Source organism: Coccinella septempunctata, chromosome 1, assembly GCF_907165205.1.
Source record: "Coccinella septempunctata chromosome 1, icCocSept1.1, whole genome shotgun sequence".
Taxonomy (NCBI): domain Eukaryota; kingdom Metazoa; phylum Arthropoda; class Insecta; order Coleoptera; family Coccinellidae; genus Coccinella; species Coccinella septempunctata.
This window is the reverse complement of record NC_058189.1, coordinates 60,696,940-60,718,569: the sequence shown is the minus strand read 5'-3', so window position 1 is coordinate 60,718,569 and position 21,630 is coordinate 60,696,940. Positions and strand designations below refer to the sequence as shown.

At 32.5% G+C, this 21,630-nt stretch overlaps 6 protein-coding genes, 1 long non-coding RNA gene and 4 other non-coding genes across 14 annotated transcripts; 8 read left to right on the top strand and 3 right to left on the bottom strand.

Moving 5' to 3' along the window:
• Positions 1-400: 400 nt before the first annotated feature.
• On the top strand, positions 401-3,792 carry LOC123314846 (tetratricopeptide repeat protein 27-like). The gene is made up of 3 exons (XM_044900231.1): positions 401-1,095; positions 1,356-2,177; positions 2,550-3,792. The coding sequence occupies exons 1-3, from the start codon at positions 540-542 to the stop codon at positions 3,554-3,556; spliced, it is 2,385 nt and encodes a 794-aa protein (XP_044756166.1). The 5' UTR covers positions 401-539; the 3' UTR covers positions 3,557-3,792.
• Positions 3,793-4,133: 341 nt separating this feature from the next.
• Positions 4,134-6,918, top strand: LOC123314169 (tetratricopeptide repeat protein 27-like). Its single transcript, XM_044899293.1, has 3 exons — positions 4,134-4,796; positions 4,945-5,763; positions 5,879-6,918. The coding sequence occupies exons 1-3, from the start codon at positions 4,244-4,246 to the stop codon at positions 6,847-6,849; spliced, it is 2,343 nt and encodes a 780-aa protein (XP_044755228.1). The 5' UTR covers positions 4,134-4,243; the 3' UTR covers positions 6,850-6,918.
• Positions 6,919-7,474: 556 nt separating this feature from the next.
• On the bottom strand, positions 7,475-8,828 carry LOC123314179 (craniofacial development protein 1). Its single transcript, XM_044899305.1, has 5 exons — positions 8,711-8,828; positions 8,447-8,657; positions 8,061-8,375; positions 7,813-8,005; positions 7,475-7,679 (listed from the first exon to the last, which is right to left on the bottom strand). The coding sequence occupies exons 2-5, from the start codon at positions 8,655-8,657 to the stop codon at positions 7,565-7,567; spliced, it is 834 nt and encodes a 277-aa protein (XP_044755240.1). The 5' UTR covers positions 8,711-8,828; the 3' UTR covers positions 7,475-7,564.
• A 271-nt stretch (positions 8,829-9,099) lies between these two features.
• On the top strand, positions 9,100-11,610 carry LOC123317601 (probable 28S rRNA (cytosine-C(5))-methyltransferase). The gene is made up of 2 exons (XM_044904208.1): positions 9,100-9,344; positions 9,655-11,610. Exons 1-2 carry the CDS (start codon positions 9,242-9,244, stop codon positions 11,436-11,438), a joined length of 1,887 nt encoding a protein of 628 aa, XP_044760143.1. The 5' UTR covers positions 9,100-9,241; the 3' UTR covers positions 11,439-11,610.
• An 878-nt stretch (positions 11,611-12,488) lies between these two features.
• Positions 12,489-20,003, top strand: LOC123308550. Of its 4 annotated transcripts, XM_044891269.1 has the most exons (20): positions 12,489-12,566; positions 12,828-12,927; positions 13,374-14,416; positions 14,855-14,895; positions 15,110-15,161; positions 15,338-15,383; positions 15,613-15,668; positions 15,868-15,918; positions 16,232-16,278; positions 16,629-16,679; positions 16,889-16,939; positions 17,182-17,231; positions 17,466-17,725; positions 17,945-18,047; positions 18,241-18,286; positions 18,459-18,809; positions 19,101-19,177; positions 19,350-19,391; positions 19,606-19,667; positions 19,864-20,003. In XM_044891269.1, exon 3 carries the CDS (start codon positions 13,435-13,437, stop codon positions 14,413-14,415), a length of 981 nt encoding a protein of 326 aa, XP_044747204.1. In that variant the 5' UTR covers positions 12,489-12,566; positions 12,828-12,927; positions 13,374-13,434; the 3' UTR covers position 14,416; positions 14,855-14,895; positions 15,110-15,161; positions 15,338-15,383; positions 15,613-15,668; positions 15,868-15,918; positions 16,232-16,278; positions 16,629-16,679; positions 16,889-16,939; positions 17,182-17,231; positions 17,466-17,725; positions 17,945-18,047; positions 18,241-18,286; positions 18,459-18,809; positions 19,101-19,177; positions 19,350-19,391; positions 19,606-19,667; positions 19,864-20,003. The 4 variants fall into 4 exon arrangements, 3 of the variants coding, with proteins under 3 accessions (XP_044747204.1, XP_044747211.1, XP_044747206.1); XM_044891276.1 differs by lacking the exon at positions 16,889-16,939; XR_006537146.1 differs by lacking the exon at positions 13,374-14,416.
• On the top strand, positions 15,474-15,541 carry LOC123323072. Its single transcript, XR_006539260.1, has one exon. It is a non-coding gene; the product is annotated as a small nucleolar RNA SNORD31 (small nucleolar RNA).
• Positions 16,751-16,820, top strand: LOC123323064. Its single transcript, XR_006539252.1, has one exon. It is a non-coding gene; the product is annotated as a small nucleolar RNA SNORD31 (small nucleolar RNA).
• Positions 17,327-17,396, top strand: LOC123323065. The gene has a single exon (XR_006539253.1). It is a non-coding gene; the product is annotated as a small nucleolar RNA SNORD31 (small nucleolar RNA).
• On the bottom strand, positions 17,523-19,106 carry LOC123308577. Its single transcript, XR_006537150.1, has 2 exons — positions 18,984-19,106; positions 17,523-17,603 (listed from the first exon to the last, which is right to left on the bottom strand). It is a non-coding gene; the product is annotated as an uncharacterized LOC123308577 (long non-coding RNA).
• LOC123323073 lies at positions 17,546-17,613 on the top strand. The gene has a single exon (XR_006539261.1). It is a non-coding gene; the product is annotated as a small nucleolar RNA SNORD31 (small nucleolar RNA).
• LOC123308567 (methyltransferase-like protein 22) lies at positions 19,915-21,557 on the bottom strand. The gene is made up of 5 exons (XM_044891292.1): positions 21,056-21,557; positions 20,887-21,000; positions 20,648-20,833; positions 20,426-20,593; positions 19,915-20,367 (listed from the first exon to the last, which is right to left on the bottom strand). Exons 1-5 carry the CDS (start codon positions 21,132-21,134, stop codon positions 20,090-20,092), a joined length of 825 nt encoding a protein of 274 aa, XP_044747227.1. The 5' UTR covers positions 21,135-21,557; the 3' UTR covers positions 19,915-20,089.
• Between the last annotated feature and the right edge of the window lie 73 nt (positions 21,558-21,630).

The following is a 21,630-nucleotide window of genomic DNA, read 5'->3' as shown; positions in this document are numbered from 1 at the left end:
ATTTTTCAAATAATAAAACTTTTTGTGGAAATCAATTTTTTATTGGGCGTTTTTGTGTAATATAACTGGACTACACGACTGCAGTGTCTTTTTAGTTTTTATGCATTTTCCGATTAAACCCTTCCATTATCATATCAGACAGAGCTTATGAATATTTTCCTGACGATCACCCTAGTACCAAAGATTATAGAGATCTCTATAATCTTTGCCTTTGCCTAGTACATTTTGATAACACATCTTTACCTTACCTCTGTCTCTGTTCTTACCTCACCGAATCCTGATCCATCTTGTACAAATCAGGATTTGGAGATTTTATATCTAAATTCTAGCAGCAAATGTATATGTAACTTCTAGAATTGCCCCTGTACATTTACATATCTGCAGATTGCATCCTAAAAAAGTGAGGTTACTTTTTTTTAGTCGATGTCGATGGCTCAAATGCCTCGAATGGTCCAGTTTGATGTAGTGATAAGTTTTAACTTTTGAATAGAAATCTAGCGCACTTTTTGTTTTATCCTTCTTTCCCCATTGTAGCAAACATGGGAGGATCAGACGTTTTAGAAGAATATTTTTTTTTTATTGAGAACAACAAGGAGATAGAAGACGGAAATTATCCTGAGGCGTCAGAATTGATGTGCCGAATTAGAGATACTGATATTTGGAATCATTTCATTGAAAGATCTTTCGATAACATCGATCTACAAGAATATTTCACTAGTCTCTCGTCAGAAGTGAGAAGTAAAATATTTAAATTTGGGATATCCTGTTTCGTACATTTTGTTCAAGCAAATTTCACAGGTCCTGATTTAGGAACCGATGTTATCGAAATATTCAATAATCCCAAGATAGAAGCTATAGATTTTCCTAAATTTCTCACGCTAAATAATGAAGAGATCAACGTGAATACCAAGCATCCTATTTTATTAGTTGTATCTAAATGCATTTTCGAAAAGTGTTTAGTTTCAAATATTGTGAATTCACTATGGACATGGAGGAGTATGATTGTCCATCAGCAGATAATGGAAGAACTCAGTCCTCTTCTCTTATCTCAAGCAGATGCTTTGAAAAAGCAAATTACTACCTTCAATCTACAAGGTATAACTACATTCAATGTTGTTTGAGTTTGAATGGTTTCAATATAAAGTTTTCTTCTTAAAGTCCACAAAATAGATCAAATTCTAGTCTCCATTTCATGGCATTCGATGTTTGCATAGGATTCTCAATGATTTTTTAATTGTGCATTGAAATCATTCAACAATAGTTTAAAGTGATATGCCTGAAATTTTTGAGAGGATCAAATTATGAATAACGAAATTCATGAGGACCATGAACTATAATTAATATATTTTTTTCAGGATATGAAAAAGCTAAGTTCGACATAGAATTTGCCCAGTTATATTTGACCTTCCGTCATGTAGCTAAAGCTAAGGAACATATCTACTCGGCTGATGATATATTAGGTGTCCAATATAGTTTACAAGGAAAACTCACAAAAAGAACTAAACATCACGAAAAGGATATAGCTCAATTGACTCTGGAAATATCACTGTCATCAGATAATTCTGAAATAAAACGTCCGCTTGTTCTTGATTTTGAAATACCAAAAAACGTAAAAGCGGAAAAAACATCTTCAGAACCTTCATCGAAAGCAAACTCTAATATAAAAGTGATCAGTATACCAAACACTGAACAAAAATTGTTTTTAACTAGAGCACATGAAATGCTAGTTGCTAAACCTCAGGATGATCTTCAGATTGATGAAATTCGCCCTTTTATTGATCTTATTTTGAATCAGAAAAACACATGGGCAGTGAGGGTCGCCACCTTGTTGCTTCGTTGTAAAATTGAGGTAAAATTTGGCAAAGTGGTGGAAAAAACTTTAGCTCAATGTAGAGAAATCTTGGATTGCTATGACAGACCAAAACCACATGTTCTGACCAGATTTGCCGACGTATTCAGTACTGGTTTGGTACCAATGTGGAAAGTAGAGATACAATGTGCTGATGTTTTAATGAACTTGGGTTTAATCAAGCATGCATTAGATGTTTATAAAAAGGTCCAACACTGGGAACAGGTCATAGCCTGTTACAATCGTTTGAAGTCAAAACAGAAAGGAATTGAAGCTATCAAAAGCCAATTAGAGAAAAAGGAGACTGTCAAAATGCTGTGTCTATTGGGTACATAAATTGAAGTATTTTTATATAGAAATTCGTATCAAGTAGGCTATGGAATTTTGAAGGATTATTTTCTGTGTCTAAATGTGCTTAGATTGTACCACTATCAGATTTTCACAAAATCAGAAACAAAAAAAGGCAGTTTTGAATTAAAAAAAAACTACAAAATGTAATGTTAGCTAAGTATTATGTTCAAACGTATCAACCTTCGAAATTCTGTGCCCTACTTAAAAAAGTTTTTTCAATGCACTTTACTACTACTGCTATACATTTTATTATTTGAGATTTTTTTTCCTTTCAAAAAAATTACATTTGTGCAACTAGCATTTTGAAAGAACCTGTAAGAGAAGACCCTGATTTGATAAATTTTTTCAGGTGATGCTACCGATGATGTATCTTGCTATGAGAAAGCTTGGGAACTTTCGAAAAAAAGGAGTCACAGGGCGCAAAGACAGTGGGGACATTTCTTCTATTCCCGAAAACAATATGCAGAATGCATACCTCATTATGAAAAATCAGTTAGCATCAATCCGTTGCAATCTCAAGTTTGGCTACGACTTGGCTATGCTGCCCAGCAGAATGAAAATTGGCATGTAGCAGCAACAGCATATAGGAGATATACAAACTTGGAGCCTGATGGGTTTCAAGCATGGAACAACCTTGCTCAAGCCTACATTAAGATCAATAACAAAAGAAGTGCCCAAAATGCTCTACTGGAAGCTTTAAAATACAACTATGAAAATTGGAAGATATGGGAAAACCTCTTATTAGTGAGTACCGATACTTATAGCTATGCGAACATCATAAAATCTTACCACAAAGTCTTAGACTTAAAAGGAAAATACCTCAACCTAGAAGCATTGAACGTATTAGTTTTCAACGTTTGTAACGATATCTCAGATGAACATAAGAGAGCTGAACTGAGACTTCATGACGAACCTGAAAACTTGATGCAAAAATGCAGAGAACTACTAGGAAGAGTCATTTCTATCTATCCAGGAGAGGGCTATATTTGGGAACTGTATGCTAGTCTAGTTCCCCCAAGTTTACTAAGAGCACAGCGATTCCAAAGGGCTTACAGAGCATATACGCAAACTGGATGGGACAAAAGTCCTCAAACATGTGTGCAAGTCATGTGTCTATGTATAAAATTAGCAGAATTAGTGCTTACTAAAGGTGTAGACCTTCAAGACCATTTGTTGAACTCTGTGAAACTGAATTTGAGCTCTGCTGTTTCTGCCACAAGGAAACACGATTGGGAGGAGTCCAGATCACTCGTCGATGAAGTGTCCGTCCACCTAGATAGATTGGTTGAAAAGGTGAGGAAATTGACGGAAAAATCTAATGAAATCAACAATGGCGAAAGACTAGTTCTTCTTTAGTCATTAATTCTGCTAGTTTTTGTTACCATTCATTTTTATTCAGATTTCATCAAACATCATTTCATTATTAAATTCACAGTTTTAATTTTGTTCGCTGTAAATGGCTACAAATTATACTGTTTGCATCAGATGTGGTGAAATGTACTTTTGTGTGTGTGTTGTAATTGTTTTTAGATTATATTTTTATTACATCATTGTATTAAATAATGAATAAAAATTGAGATCTCCTTTTTCAATGAAATCGAACTCTTTTCAAAAGTTGGAAGATGGAGAAAATCGCAGGGTGAATAGAGAAAGAAAATTTTCCTGAGAGAAAAAATAGTTTGAAAAATAAGCATATTATGTGAATCCTAAATATAGAATAGAGTATTGAATAAGTAGATAAGCAGTGGTCGCCGTAAACTGAAAAAATTTGGTACCCTGGGGACTAACAAGTTGTCTCTGGCAACAGCAACAACCATAGATATCCTTTATCTATGGCAACAACAAAGCTCAAGAGTGTTGCATTTTTGAACCAAGTTTATTTGGCTACAAAAAGTAGACACTTTGGTTCGTAGTTCTTTGTCTTCACAAGGTTCTAACCTAACCTCTTTTCAAAAACAATAACCTATAAAAAGCACACCACTAAGAACTTGACCCATGTAATAATTTATTCTTTCTCCCAATCGAAAAAAACATCAATCGATAATGGAGAACTCTGATGTACTTATTGATTATTTTCTCTTCATCGAAAACAACAAGGAAATAGAAGATGGAAATTATCCTGAAGCTTTAGAATTGATGAACCGCATACAAGATGTTGATATTTGGCATTCTTTAATAGAAAGATCTTTCGACACCGAATTATTAAAAGAATACTTCTCGACCTTATCGTCAGACAAAAGAAGCAACGTATTTAAATTTGGTATATCCTGTTTTGTACATTTTGTCCAAGCAAACTTCACTGGTCCTGAGCTTACAGAAGATGTAACTAAAATATTTAACATTCCTGAGACTTCTAAATATACTGGCGAATTCCTGTTCTCAAATCATGATGAAATAAATGTTAACACTAAGTTCCCCATTTTACTTTATGTGTCAAAATGCATTTTCCAAAATTGTTCAGTAGAAAAGATTGTGAATTTATTATGGACCTGGAGAAGTTTAATTATACATCAACAGATAATGGAAGAGTTGAGTCCTCTTTTGTTGTCTGTGGCCAATGAACTGAAAATGCAAATTGATACATTTAATCTTCAAGGTATGTATATCAATTTAGAATTGTTTTATTCGAGCAAGATTATGAATAAATTAGTAAAGTGTAATTGAAAATGAGGTGACAATAATGTTACTTGATTGCACACATTGTTATTAGTCCAAAACATATCTCATCCTTTGATTCTTTACAGCCTACACAAGAGCAAAATTTGACCTAGAATTCGCACAACTTTATCTGATACTTCGTCATATAAGTAAATCTAACAAACATATAGATTCTGCTGAGAATATTTTGGGTATAAGATATAATTTAGGTGGTAAACTAGGGAAAAGAACTAAATATCAAGCCAAAGATTTAGCTCAAATGACCCTTGATGTGACCTTATCAGACAATTATGACATAAAACGCCCACCTATTCATGATTTCCAAGTACCTAAAAATATTACACTGAATGATGATGTAAGACTAGACAAAATACAATTTGTAGAACCTCGGGAAAATGGTGTTCAATTGCCCAATACAGAACAAAAGGTTCTTCTTACCAGAGTACAAGAAATCATAATGGCTAGACCAAAAACAGAGTTAATTGAAGAAGAAGTTCTACCATTTTTTGATTTAATTTTAAGCCAGAAAAATACTTGGGCAGTAAGGGTTGTTACTCTGATGCTTCGATGTGAATATGAGAATTCAATAAGGACCATCAATAGAAAGATAGCACAGTGCGAAGAAATTTTAGAATGCTTCAGAAGTTCAAAGCCCCATGTTTTGAACAGATTCGCAGATGTATTCAGTTCAGGTTTGAAACCAATGTGGAAAGTCCAGTCTGTTTACGCTGAAGCATTGCGATTGATGGGACTAATAAAGGACTCGTTGAATATTTACATCGCTATTCAAGATTGGGAATCGGTGATAGTATGTTATACCTTGTTAGGTTTAAGGCATAATGCAGCAGAAGTGATAAAACAGCAGCTGGACAAAAAAGAAACTCCCAAAATGTGGTGCCTGTTAGGTAAGAAAAATGTTTATGTATTTTTTGGAGTTTATCATATATTTCTCGAGTGAAAAATGAAAAATAATCTTATTTCAACTCAATAAATGTATTATTTGAATCTTTTTGGTTCAAGGTGATGCTACAGATGACATTACTTGTTACGAAAAGGCTTGGGAACTGTCAAATGAGAAGAGCCACATGGCAAGAAGGCACTGGGGTAATTTTCTTTTTGAGCGAAAAAAATATGAAGAATGTGTACCTCATTTTGAAACGTCAGTTGCAATAAATCCCCTACAACCACCTGTTTGGCTGAGACTGGGCTATGCTGCTCTGCAGATCCAAAATTGGCAATTAGCTGCGACAGCTTATATAAGATACACCCACTTGGAACCTGAAGGATTCCAGGCTTGGAACAATCTGGCTCAGGCCTATATCAAAATGGGACATAACAAAGAAGCTCACAGTGCATTGGCGGAAGCTCTTAAATATGACTTTGAGAACTGGCAGATATGGGAGAATTATTTGATAGTTAGCTGTGATATTTCAAGTTATTCAAATATAATTCGAGCCTATCATAAGATCTTAGATTTGGAAAGAAAATATATCAACATAGCAGCTCTGAAAATACTTGTTTTCGATGCTTGCAGCAACTGCTCTGATGAAAAGAATTCCAAGGATGTGAAAGATGATGAAAAACCTGATGTTTTATTGAAACAAACTAAGGAATTATTGGGTAGAATAACATCTATTGATTCAAGTCAAGGTTATGTCTGGGAAATGTATGCAAGTTTATGCCCACCAGGTTCCCTGAGAGCTGAACGTCTTCAAAAAGCCTTCCGGGCCTATACACAACTAGGGTGGGACAAAAATCCCCAAAATTGTGTGAAAGTTTTGTGCCTTTGCATGAAAATCGCCGAATTACTTTTGAGCGACGAATTGGAATTTCATTTTGATCTTCTTAACTCAGCTAGATTGCATTTGAGAGCTGCAATTGCTGCTGTAAAGAAGCACAATTGGGAAGATACGAAAGCCCTTGTTGAGGAAGTGTCTGATTCCCTTGAAAAATTGACGCAGAAGGTGAAGAGTTTGCAGCCAAGTACCTAATGGGTTTTTATAAGATCAAGGAAGAAATAAAACCATTTGCACTGGTGTTGATAGAATCTTTTCAGAAAATTAAGTTTCTGAATAAATCTTGTAAATAGTTTTTCTTCCCAAATTTTTTTATTTTACTTAAATATATTTCACAATTCAATTGAATTGAAAATCATTAGTCTTTAATTTTCCTAATTTTTTTTACATATATATACAAGGTGTTTCTCACAAAGTGCCCACTAGAAGCATCTAAATGAAGGATAAAGAGGGATTTTTCCAACTAAAATATTCTTGCCTCAGCGGTACTTCTGGCTATACAGGAATTTGAGCCAAACATTTATTTCAAATAGAACATCATATATTTAAACACATTTCTGCATACTCCAAATCTTTGGATTTAGCTATCACTCTCACAAGGTTATCTAGATCTTGCTCTAGATGCTTGTAGTAAATACTTTGAGTGAAACACCCTGTACACTGTTCATAGCTCAAACTTTAGATAAAGAACAAGCATGAAAATGCAATATACAAATAGGTAATATCACTTACCTATGCCTTCTGTTTCATGAAGTTTTGAAACTAATAATAAATTGGATAACTGATCAATTTGTGAAACGGGTTTTACTAAAAATTCAAGTCTCTTCACCATTTTTATTCTATTCAATAGATTCACAAAACGAAAATAATTAGGAGCAGTAGGAATGTGAGTTAATACTTATTCCATTCATCAAAATGGTTCACCTAAATTCATTCTTTTATTTCTTTCAACAGTTCTTATTTCTTTTTCGATTTCAAATCTTCTGAGATCAGCTCTTTGTAGGAAATCTTGTCTTTCTAGGTAACTGTAAAATAAAATTACTTTTATAAAACATTTTCCTTTAACTCAATTTGGTTTCAATTTTACATACATTTGGGAGGACGAAAGACTTTCATAACATTTATAAAAAAATTTAAGCAAAAATTTTATTGCCTCACCCATCTTTTCCTTTATTATGGTTGTTCAATTCTTCCTCTAAATTCTCATCTTTTTTAAAGCGATCCCAGTCCAATTTAGTTTTCTCTAAAGTACTAATTTTTTTTTTCTTTCCTATTTGGCTCAAAACACTTCCTATACCACTCAAGTTGCCACCCTTTTTAACCTTGGTGTTATTAGAACAAGAAGATGTCCCTGAAATATCACTATTACTACAAACTTCCCAATTAATTAATGGCTCCTCCATTACCTAATAATCTAGCCTCAGCTGAATCTTTTGGAACTTCTTTTTCCACTTTAACCTCTTCACCAGCAAACTCAAAGATTTCTGTTATTTTCACTTTATCGGAGTCTGCCTTTTTAGAAGTTTCAGATTTAGGAATTGTCTCTGTATTACTTTTAATTGGTTTATTTGAAATGGTACTTGGATTTGCTTTTGATGCACTAGATTTTGATTTGAAACCAGTATCTTGAAGAAAATCTGCCCAAAGTGCATCGGCTTGCTTCTTTTTTTCTTCTTCGGTAAGCTCATTTATCTTTGAATTTTCTTCAATTTCTTCATCATCTGATGAATGAATGAAGTTTAAATGAGAAATTTTTGAATAAATTATAAGTATCAGCAAAACTAATCTTCACCTGGATTTGGGGCTTCTTTCCTCAGTTTTTTAGATTTAGATGTTTTATTAGTTTTTCGCCTCTTTTTCTTGGGACTTCCTTCCGAATCCGAAAGGGGATCTTCGGGATCTCCATCTGAATCAACTTCAGAGACAACTTCTTCCGGTTTGGCAGTAGGAATGTAGTCTTCATCGCTCGTATCGCTGTCTTCAGGAAATTCGTCTACGTTCATCTGAAAAAACCGTTAGGCGAAGAGAGAAAAGCAACTGATTCACTCGCGATTACCTGTGTGAAATAAATTGAAAAATTTCCACCGTAGAATTTGAATTTTTCTCAAATTTTTGTAGTTATCGAAGCATATATCGATCACAGGTCTCATTAACTACTGGAATAAAGATCGTATTATTAACTACTGGAATGTAGATCGAATTACAATTTTGTAATTTTTTACATAATGATGTAATTTGTGATTATTATTGAACTGTATAATTCAAAATTGATACGGCAATTTCGAATTAAAAACCAGTTTCTACTTAAATCGGGAAATAAAGGATTTCAAATTTGGTTGGTTAAGTAGACCCAACAGGTAGACCATAAAGTAAATCAAGATGGCTTGTTTTCTGTGAGGTAGACCATATGATAAGAAACAACCATAGAGAAACAACTGTCACAGTCATAAAATAACCTCGAAAAGTTTTCCAAATTTTTGAACACATGTGTTGGAGTGTTGTATTTATCATCAGAAACAACTTCTTATCTTGAACATTTGACTGTGATTTGCTTTGTATGTGGAAACCAAACATTGACTGATAAATCATGGGAAGAAAAGCCGGCTTCAACGAGGTAGAAAAACCTAAAAAAGGCCCAGGAAGAAAAGCTAAAAAGCAGAAGGAACCTGCGCTACCAAAAACGTTGCAAGGTATGATTACAGAAAACACCTACTTTATGGGTATGATTTACTCAAGTTTTAGAACTTATTTTGATGTTTAAATTTTCATCGTATGCTACAATCAGCATAGCAATGTTTGATTCGTGATATTACCTTTTTTAACAAGCATTGGACATTCGGTTTCATTTTCTTCTCACATTGTCACATACTCCTTCATTTTCTACTTTCAAGACGATTTTCTAGTATAAGATATTTTTTATGTTAGGAAAGAATATATATGAATTTTTACCCGATAGAGTTGTTCACTTACGGCTCAATAATAATTTCAACACAATTTCAGATGGAGGGATCAAAAAATTAAGCAGACGTCAGAAGTTACGTGCAAAGAACCGCATAAAAAAACAGGTAGAGCGAGCAGCTAAAAGTGAGCTGGCCCAAATAAAGAATATGAAGAAAAAAGAAAAAATTGTTGAAGTAATAAATGCCCTAGCTGATACATCTAAAACAAACCTTGTTCAGAAAAGAAAATTTGGTTTTAATGATGACAATGACACATGGTTGAAACCAAAACAGAGTAAAAAACCTAAAAAGAAGGAGGAAACTGATTCAAGTGAGCAAGAGTCCGATACTGAGGAAGAAGATCAAGACAGCTTGAACAATATTGAAGGTTCTGACGAAGGAGAAGAAAACGTGGAAAGTGAAGAAGACACAAATGAGGAAAGCGAAGAAGAAACAGATGAAGAAAGTGAAGAAGATGCTGATAATGCCAAAGTTGGATCATTGAATGATTTAAGTGATTCTGATATTGAGAATGATGAATATGAGGGTGAAGATAATAGTGACCAAGATGATGATAATGATAGTAATGATGAGGAAAAACTACTTCCTATTGAAAGAAAGAACAAAATCCTGGAAAAGAAATTGGCAAAGGAGAAAAAAATGGCTGAAGAAGAATTAGCCTTGAATATTGCATCACAAGAGAAATTCCAATTTCCATCGAAAGATGAGGAAGAAGTACTTAGCTTACAAGATGTTCAGCAGAGAATAAAAGAAGTCATGTCAGTACTTGCCGATTTTTCCAATCAAAGGGATAAAGAAAGGTCAAGGTCCGACTATTTGGACCTATTAAAACAAGATTTATGTACATACTACAGTTATAATGAATTCCTGATGGAAAGGTTCATGCAGCTTTTTTCGTTATCTGAGCTCTTGGAGTTTTTGGAAGCTAGTGAGGTTCAGAGGCCATTAACTATAAGGACAAACAGTTTGAAAACGAGGAGAAGAGATTTGGCCCAGGCCCTCATTAATAGGGGTGTTAATTTAGACCCAATTGGGAAATGGAGTAAAGTTGGATTAGTCATATATTCAGCTCAAGTACCAATTGGTGCAACACCAGAGTATTTAGCAGGTCATTATATCATTCAAGGAGCCTCAAGTCTGTTGCCAGTAATGGCTTTAGCGCCACAAGAAAACGAGAGAATTCTTGATATGGCTGCAGCACCAGGTGGTAAAGCTTCACATATAGCTGCGATCATGAAAAATACTGGCAAGTTATTTGCCAATGACATTAATAAGGACAGGATAAAAGCAGTGTATGGAAACTTCCATCGATTGGGTGTAGCAAACTCTGTAATAACTACCATGGATGGTAGGAAATACCCAAAAACAATGAAAGATTTTGACAGAGTTCTACTAGATGCCCCTTGTACTGGAACAGGAGTTGTTGCCAAAGATCCCAGTGTAAAAATAAGTAAAGATGAACAAGACATACAACGTTGCTACAACCTTCAAAGACAACTCTTACTAGCTGCAATCGATTGTGTTAATGCAAAGTCTGCAACAGGTGGTTATATTGTATATTCAACTTGTTCAGTTTTGCCAGAAGAAAACGAATGGGTAATTGATTATGCCTTGAAGAAAAGAAATGTTAAACTAGTACCAACTGGCTTAGATTTCGGAACTGAGGGTTTTGTCAATTATAGACATCATCGATTCCATCCTACATTGAAATTAACCAAAAGATTTTATCCTCATACACATAATATGGATGGCTTCTTTGTTGCTAAACTTAAGAAATTTTCCAATAAAATTCCACAACATACAGAAGTTGAAGAAAAAGAGTAATAAACAAGTTGTTCTCAGTTATTGTTTATTCATTTCTATTGTTCTAAAGTTATATTTATATTTTATATACCTTGTAAAAGATAAAATTTCAATTAGTTTTATTCAATTAGAGAAGAATGTAATTTTTTGGGATCTTGTGTGTGAACCTCCTATTAAACAAGATGAAAACTGACTTAGTAAAATTATATTCTTATATACTATAATAGTATATTGCCATATTTGTAATAAAAGTAGCATACACTAGGCACTTATGAAAATATATAACAATATCAAATTTAAATAAAAATACAGGATGGACTCTCTGAATGTTTTCAATATCATTTTGTTGAAATACAGTTTTCAAAAAACAGGTTGCTTTTGAAGATTGAAAACAAGAGGTTCGCAGATAAAACAGCTTTCTATCAATATCATTAAGAGTTAATAAAAAAATGTATGTCTTGGCTAGGCTATGGAGAGTGGACCCTCTATAACTAAGGCCTTGTTTTCAGTGAACTCAAAATTTTCAGTTAAGCATAAACAAGCCTCAAACTCTGAAATTTTATATTTTTCGACTTGCCAAAAAACGAAATTAGGGAATAAATTACCGTTCAGCATAAAACAAGCCAGAAAAATTTGGCCTAAAAAATTGTGTGAACTTAAGTATTTAAAGCAGAAGTTCTAGATTTCTCTGTTGGAATTAAACACTATAGTCTCCGGTTGAAATCATCCTTTGTTAATGTATACCTTATTAATTAATTATATTATTATTTATTAGAACATTATATTCAAAAAAATTCACCTTCATAGAAGTCTGACCAGAGACCAAAAGAGTTGTTACTCTTTGGTCTGACCGATCACATATTTGTGATTTACATAACACGTTATTCTCGAGCTGGCAAAGTAATTATTAATAAAGTAGTTGAGTACTGCTGTCTTCAACCTCATATATTATAATATATGCCTTTTTAGAATTATAAAAAAGGTCGTCTCAAAAAATTTGAAGTACCATAGAAGGAAACCGTTTTTTGAATCGAATAAGAAAAGTTCCACTATTCTATAGCATAACCAAATATTTCAACGACTTCTATGCTAGCAGCAGTAAGCAGTTCTATTTCTCGAAGACATTTATTGAAAGCGGTCGAGTTGGCGGTAAGTACAGTTTTGGTTCAATCCATTCCCATTTAAGTAAACCTCAAGTCTTTTTAAATACTTTTTATTAAACATATGAGTATTTAATACTATATTGAATATACTTTCATATTTTTTCGATTCTCCCATTAGATGATGAATTTATTGTCTCGTTCGTATGACCTATGATTACAAACAATCGGAAATACTGAATCAATTGAATATTATTTTAATTCACATATTCAGTTGTAATATTGTTTAATGTTTAATCACCTCTTTCAGATTCTCTTTCGATTCAGTTTATAGTGTTGATCTTGGTGATTTCTCATTGACTCACATTGGAGAGCAAGAGGGCCGTACTCAATCATTAAATAGTTTTTTGGTGAGTTTCAAGTTTTTTTTTTTGAATAATTAACGTATATAGTTGAAATCAGTGGCGGCTAGTCCTGAAGGGCACAAGGGCACGTGCCCATCCGAACACAAACATAAACGGAGAAATATTGCAAAATTTGCGTTTTGTTTGTTCCATCATTAGTTGCCAAAGATTTAAACCTTTGCTAGGCGCCAAAATGAACGGTTATTATGTAGGTAAATGTCAGCGTAGATTTAATTAATATAACCTCTTTATGAGGTTAGGTTGAGCATGGTTTCTACACAGCCCTCTTAAACAGTCAAGAGGGCTGTGGTTCCTATTTCTATTTGGTTTCTGTTTAGTTTTTGGTTCAACCTTGGGTTTAATATAATATTTATGGTCTTCGTGAATTTTCAATGGTCAGAATAGAAATGACGAATTGATTTGTTTTTTAATTTTTGGCCTAATGGTTTCAGGTGCATCTAGATTGGTAGCCGTTCATTCTGATAATTACTTATAGTCACTAAAAAACATAAAATGGAAGATCTCAATGTCTGTGTGCAAAGATGCGGTTATAATACCTGCAGTGGGTGTTCCCTCACAAACATTGAATTCATCCGAATAATTTTGGACGAAAATATGGCTCGTAATTTCCTCATTCAACATGGGGCAATTGCGTGCCATGTTTTATGTCCAAGATGTGGCGCACGTCTTTCAGCCGATTGGACAAAGAGTCTCTTTAGATGCCGAAAAATGACCCGTATTCCAAAGAGAAAATACCAGAAATGTGAAACTTCGACCAGCGTCTTTCAGGGAACTCTTTTTGAGCGATCGCACTTGAGCTTGACCAAAATATGTATCCTGGTCAACATATTTTTATCAAGCCAAGATGAGAAAGTGTCCGAAGCCATGTTAGAGGTTGACTGTTCTAGACAAACAGTTCTCGATTGGTTTTCTTTGTACCAGGAAGTAGTGGCTGACTATATCGTGCGGTGTTCTCAATCCATAGGAGGGGTTGGGAAAATCGTCGAAATAGACGAAGCTAAATTAGGAGAAGGAAAACACAATCATGGCTGTTTGTCGCATGGACAGTGGGTTATTGGCGGAGTTGAACGAAAGAATCGTGGCAAAGGCAAGGTATTTCTCGTTACTGTAGAGGATCGTTCCCCCGACACGCTAATTCGAGTTATTGAACGTTTTGTGAAACCTGGCACAACGATAATATCCGATTGCTGGAAGGGGTACGATGCTTTGCAAACCGAGGGTTTCCGCCGATTTGCCGCGAATCACTCGTTGAAGTTCGTCAATCCGGACACTGAAGCTCCGACACAAGACCCAGAAAGGCTCTGGGTTGAGGTTCGCAGGGTTGTCTTTAAGGCAGGATTCAGGACGGAAGATTACGAAGGCTGTCTCTGTGATACTTTGTTCAGTCGGATGGAACCCTGTTATGGTCTGAGAAGACACCTGTTTTGGAAGGCGGCCGCATCTTTGTACTCGCCGGATCATCCATTGGCATAAGGTAATGGAATTAAATTACTTGTACATGCTAGACCTGTAGTTTCAATTTGAGTATTCAAACTGTGTGTCCAGTAGGAGCAGCTGGTTTTTTTTATTTAGGATTATTTGCTTTCAATGGATATTATTGAACTTATTATTACTTCTATTATTTCATGCACCCTTTGGTTTTTTATTTTAGTACTGAAAAACGGTTATTTTGGATGATTTTTCTTTGGAACCTGAAGTTGATGGTTTTGTGTTGAATAAATTATCACAAAAAGAATTTTTTCATCAACGCAGCAAGATTTTGCTGTTTATAATATTACCTTTGTTCATGATGATTTTTAGTTATCCCTGTCATAAAAATGATTGATGAAAACCTTTTCCTGATCTTTATCATCGAAAGATTTCCTAAAGTTTAATGATTTGATATACATTTAACAGTGATACTTACTTCTAGATCTTCAATGGACACTGTGCCTACCTCAGAGATGATAAAAAGTAAGTTGCTTGATATTTTTTATTACAGTTGCAAATTTTTTCTCTGGTCCTCTTACTTGCAATGAAAAATCTGAAAATTAGTGGAGCCAAATTATGTGATGTGCTTAATATACGCAATGATTAAATCTGATTATATATGTTACTGATCAAACTCAATATATCTAAAATGAATTCTAGTTTTGAAGTATTCTAACCAATATTTTTTCAATTTAAGGTTTATCTGGCGAGATGTATTCTGGAAATGAAATGGAAAAATGCTTTTTAAGGTGAGTTTAACATTAGAGTACCCATTTTTAGGACAGTAAGTTATGTTTTTGTGATGACAAGTATATCGCCCCAGTCTGAATATAGTGTGGATTGATTATTTTTACTGATTTGCTATATTTTATATTTCTTTTTAAACTTGGGGTTGTTGATTTTTAATTAGATTCTTTTGTTGCAGTTCGAAATATCTCCAGTGGTCCCATTGTAATGATTGCTTTATAGTGGTGAGTTTTGTTGTAGCACCTTTAATTTGTTTCATTTTCAATGTCTTTAATCATTTCAAGTTAATTGAGAACATGATCATATGCATTTTGATAAACATGATGACAAGTATATCGCCCCAGTCTGATAAACTATGATTGATTGATTTTACTCTGATTAATTGAAGTTCAATGTAAGAAGAATCTTACACATGATATTTTTCTAATTTTGCATTTATTTTTTTCCTACTAGGAAATTTTGGGAAGGATATCCTTTCTGCAATACACATCTGGACATTCAGTATGAAGGTAGGTACAATTTCATGTCCATTTACTTCGATATCTTCCACACAAATATAGAATTTTTTGTAACTTCATGATGATTGAAATGTATACGCTATAATGATCACATCATTTGATATGATTAGTACTTGCCCTCACTGATATAAGCTTAAAATAAGTTATGGTAACCTGATTTTTTTTCTATGCTAATAGTTCTACTTTTCAGATTTCTCTTGTGAAGATCTCTGTATAACGTCAAGGACACCATGGAAAGAAAGTAAGAAACCACTCCTATTCATTATTTATCATTTAATATAATAATTTTCTCATGAACATTCAATGTATCAGCACTTGTCTGAAAAATTCAATTTATATACATTCACATACTCTAAATTACATGTGCATTTGATGACTCGGATTGACTACATTTGTGTTTAGTAAACGTCTGAGTAACACAAATTTTATGATGATTTTTTTGACAAGCATATGACTGAAACTTCTTGTTGATAACCTTTAACTGATAGATAAATATATTCTCAATCAAAATTATATGTTTTGAAATATTTTTTAATTGTCTGTCTTTATTACAGATATTCTATATATGTGGGTTGGGCTCACTATATTTGGCTTCAATGAGGTAAGAGAATTTCATAATTTGCTTAATGCTTCAACCCTCACTGCACTACATTATTGTCTTATGATGATTTGTAATAGTTATTTATGCACTAAGGACAAAAAACTATATTCTATTATAGTCCATTGAATTAATATTTTATTTGCAAGTATATTCCATGTTTCTTCAACTGAAATATTTTCTGAATATGCATATTCTCTTCTATTTAGACAATTTCATTTAATGATGGCAAAGATATCGCCCCAGTCTGAATCTAATGATCGATTGATTAGTCTTCCTGAAATAAAGTCAATTCATATCTTATATTTTCTGTTATCTATTTATGTTTTTATTCATTACAAATTCTCTTCTAGGACGAAAAAGTATCTTCTAGCCATCACATGTTTTGGTAGCTTTTGGAAGAGGTGAGTTGAATAAATTATTTCAAATTATTCGAAAATTCTCCTTTTTTTAACTAAAATTTTGATCTTCTATAATATTCAATGATGACAAGTATATCGCCCCAGTCTGAATCCAATGATCGATTGATTAGTCTTTCTGAATTAAAGTCAATACATTTCTTATATTTTCTGTTATCTATTTATTTTTTAATTCATTTCGAATTCTCTTCCAGGACGAAAAAGTATCATCTAGTCATCACACGTTTTGGAAGCTTTTGGTAGAGGTGAGTTGAACAAATTTTTTCAAATAATCCGAAAATTTTCCCAAGTAAGCCCTTCGTTTTAACGTGAGTTTTTGTAATTATTGGAAAAGTACTTTTGATAATTATAAAATTCAATGATGACAAAGATATCGCCCTAGTCTGAATCTAATGCTCGATTGATTAGTCTTTCTGAAATAAAGTCGAGACATATCTAATATTTCTGTTATTTAATCATTTTTTATTCATCTTGAATTTTATTCCAGGACAAAAACTACATTCTAGCCATCGCATGTTTGAGGAGCTTTTGGAAGAGGTGAGTTGAATAATTTTTTTCAAATTATTCGATAATTTTCCTTCTTTTAACTGAAATTTTTGTTAATTATTGGAAAAGCCATTTTGATCCTCATAATATTCAATGATGACAAGTATATCGCCCCAGTCTGAATCCAATGATCGATTGATTAGTCTTTCTGAAACGAACTATTATAAACTTCTTTTATTCCTTATATGTACTTCTTTTTTTCTTCATTTAGAATTTTTTTTCCAGGAATATGTGGAGGCTATTCTGTGCACAATTTAGGAGATATGATTAAGTGAGTCAATCTTATTTTTCATTCTTATTTTAATCTTATACATGATGATAGGTTTATCGCCCCAGTCTGATTACTATGTTGATCGATATTCACTGAAATTAGAAATATCAAATCAATTATATTGGGAATGTAAGCATCGGTTTTTAAAAAACATTTCACTCTTTCAGAATTAATGATTGTGCTTACAAAGCTGAGAAAATGGATGCATTGAAAGGTGAGTCCCTTGGTATCAATCTTTTTCTTTTCAAAATTTCTATTAACAGCTCCTCAAATCTGAGTTCGAGAGTTACAGATTCTTGATTATTTAAATGATGATTTTTTTGACAAGCATATGGCTGAAAGTTCATGTTGAAAATTTTCTACTGATGATTTATCAATTTATAAATTTTTTTGTTGGTTTCAAATCAGGATTTCCTAAACCCTATTTTTTCAGGATCTACACTGTGATCTGAGCTATTGAACAAAAAATATTGATGAAGCAAATTCTGATGATTTTACATGGAGGATTTTCATGTACAACAAAAACATTCTGTGATGTAAGTTGAAATATAACTTCGGCAAGTTCTTTGATATGTTGCTTCACTTTCTCAAATGATGATAATAATTACCGTCTGAATATAATGATTATACTTTATGGCTGCAATTATTGCACTGATCAATTTTTGAAAAATTAAATCTATTATTTTTTCAACATTCTCTAGTTAATAAAATTGTTTTTATTTGTTTCAGAGAGATGAAGATATACAATGAAAGTGACCAAACTAAATTTATAAAGGTAAGGAATACCATTTTGCAACGATTGCTAGCTAAATTTGTTTTTCATGATGATCTATAGTTATCCCTGTCATATAAAAACTTGATGAAAACTTTGCTCTGATTTCTTTATAAAAGCAAGCAAGATGATTTATGTAGAAAACTATTTAATGAAAATAATATTTACTTTACAGGTTGATTAATGTATGGCAGTGATGTGAAATAGTGGCCAGCGAAAAGGTTAGTTGAAATTGAAAATTTTTTGTATGTAGTGTTAGTCACATACTTTTTTTTAAATATACCTGGATCTCTCATGTCAGTTACTTTTCATAGTAGTACCCTGATTTGCTCACTTCAAATTTCTTAATTTAAATGATGATTTTTTGACAAGCATATGACTGAAAATTACTGTTGAAAATTTTTCACTGATTGGTAACTTTTCTTCCCATAACTGATTTTAATGTAAGTTTATTAGTATTTAATATCACGAAATTTTCAGAATTTCTTTGAACTCCCTTGGCTAAAGGACATGAATCTCTAAATAGGTATGTAATAAAACTTTATAATTACAGTGAAGTTCGATATTACATCGTGTATATGATAAAAAGTTTTATCAGAAGACAATTATTTGCTCATTTTCTCTAAACATTATCATAAATCTTTAGTTTAACTTTTTTACTTCTTAAAAACAAACTTTCTTTAATGATGATATTAATTACCGTCTGAATACTGTGATTATTCACTATGGCTGCATTTTTTAAACTGATTCACTTGCTGTCACAAAATACACCATATTTTTGTTTAAATTTGTATTTGACCTTATTTTACCCTTTCAGAATGTGATGATGTCCTGAAAATGTACCAATTTTCATGGTAAATTGGGGTGTCTGTGGAAATACTGCAGGTTTACAAGGTAGGGATGCTCTTCTTTCTTGTAACCCTTATTACATGTAACTTTCATGATGATTAATAGTTATCCCTGTCATAAATGAATATTGATGAAAAGTATATCCTGATTTCAAATGGGAAAGATTAAAAATAGTTATGGAATATGAGTTGGTGGTTTACAATTTTTATTTTTTCAGGTCGAGGCTTTTTGAACACATTTGACTGAAATCTCATAAATGGTAAGAAAACTCAATTTTTTCAATGTTTAGAATTATTATTCGTTGTTTGCAAGGATATTTTCCAAAAAACCCTTGCATTGATTCATGATGATTTAAATGTATACGCTATAATGATCTGCAAAATGATTATTACTTGCCCTCACTGACAAATTTTGGACTATTAATTATTTACAGCAGATTGATGGCAAATTGTTAATTCTTTTGAAATTTTCAGGTTTTCCAACTAGAATTCTTCAAATTGCCAAAGAGTACTTCAAGGTTGCCAAGCTGTTGTCAGTAAGTTTGAAACTATAATAATTTATGGAATTAAATTAAATTTTTTTATGAATCTTAATTTTTTTCTTGATTTCCATGATGCTTGCAATATACGCTATGACAAACTTTGATTCAAAGCTACTACTGATTATTTCACTTAACATACAATTAAATTGTGGTGTATGATATTTTTTAATCCATTTCTTTTTTACTCTAGCTTGTTGAACAGGACAACAGTATGAGCTGCCAAATTGGATTTCAATTGTCAAAACCTTGAATTGTATATATTATTATTTACATGTTCATTTTATACATTATGTACATTATAATTAGAGTGATTGAAATATATTTTAAACTGAATTTTTTGGTCTTATTTAGAGCCTTTTGATCTGTTGAAGTTTGTTTTGATGCTGATGATTGTCCTTTGATATCTAAAAAAAGCATCATTTCCTTAAGCTCAATTTGCAAAAAACCATTTGCTTTATCCGATCATACTGAAAGTACTGTGGAAAATCTATAGGAACTTCCTGGTAGCATAATTTTGAAGAGTGAATTTGTCTTAGGAAATGCTCGAAGCACGGGGCAACTGAATCACAATCCTCTATGGTGAAGACATATCTTCTTTCAAATGTTAAATACACAACTTTCTCAGAAGAGCTAACATTCAGAATATGTTCCACTGTTTTTATGAATGCATCAGTAAGCTCATCGTCGTATATAACTGAAAAATATTGAACAACTTATTAAAAATTGATATTCTGTAAAGAAACATTAATTACCTTCAGCAGCAAGTATGACTGATATTTTATCAAAATTTTCTACGACAAAATTAGGTATTATCTGTGTGAAAAAATCAAAATTCAAAATATGAATTTGATTTTTAACTAGATGTTGGTTTCTCTTGATGTTACTGTTCAGCAACTGAAATAGGTCGCCTTTCTCAACATCTGTAGGAATCGGAAAATAATTAATCCAGTCTTTTGAAAGAAATTCTTTAATACCTGTGCAAATTACTGGATAGTACATAGATGCTACTATGGCAGTAAATCCTACACCACCTGATAATTCCAGTATATAAGAGTCTTTGGGAAATTTATCTGCATTGCTTATCAACCAATCTGCAAGTAATAATGATCCTCTCCACATCTGTAATCCAACTAAATCTAAATCTGTACATCTGCTATGCTCTGCAAAAAGGACAAAATAAACTAATTGAAGATAGGATGAAGTTTTCAATTACCAATTTGGATTATTCTGAAATTTTCCTTTGATTTTCTAGAAACAATTAAATCCCCGTCTTTATCACTTTTGGGTTTTTCAGGAGGACATTTGAATTTGAATGTGGATACTACATCTAAGAATGATGAAAAATTTAATATTTAAACATTTGTATATAAGGAAAAACTTACTTTCTTTGTTGACAATAGGTTTTATTGAAGTGGTATAATCAAATTCGTTATATATTTCTGAAATTACCTTATAATCCATTTCACAGTAAAAATTAAAGCAACTCGAATATTTATAAATATACGGCCTTTGAGTATAAAGTGGAACGCTGATCGTAAAATATATCTTACGCAATGCAGAATAAACCCTCACGAGTCATATTCACGTATTTCCTGTCATAACAGATTTTTCATATTTTAGATATCATGCCAAAATATATTCATAGCAAAGCTAACAAGCTAATTCATCAATTTCATTCAGTTCAGATTTAATTCAAATTCCACTTTCACTTTCAAAATAAACAGAAACCAGATGTCAATGACATTTTGACATTCAGATCATTGACAAATTTTTCAGGTTAAATTTTGATTTCGCTCAAAGATATATTTGAGATATCATCAGTGATTGATTTTGAGATTATTCATTTTTAGATAAATAGCTGAAAAAATTATTCATATTCACTTCCACATAAATTTTAACAAAAGTTATTTTAACGTTACGCGTGATGGAACGTAGGAAATATGCTAATTTAATATTG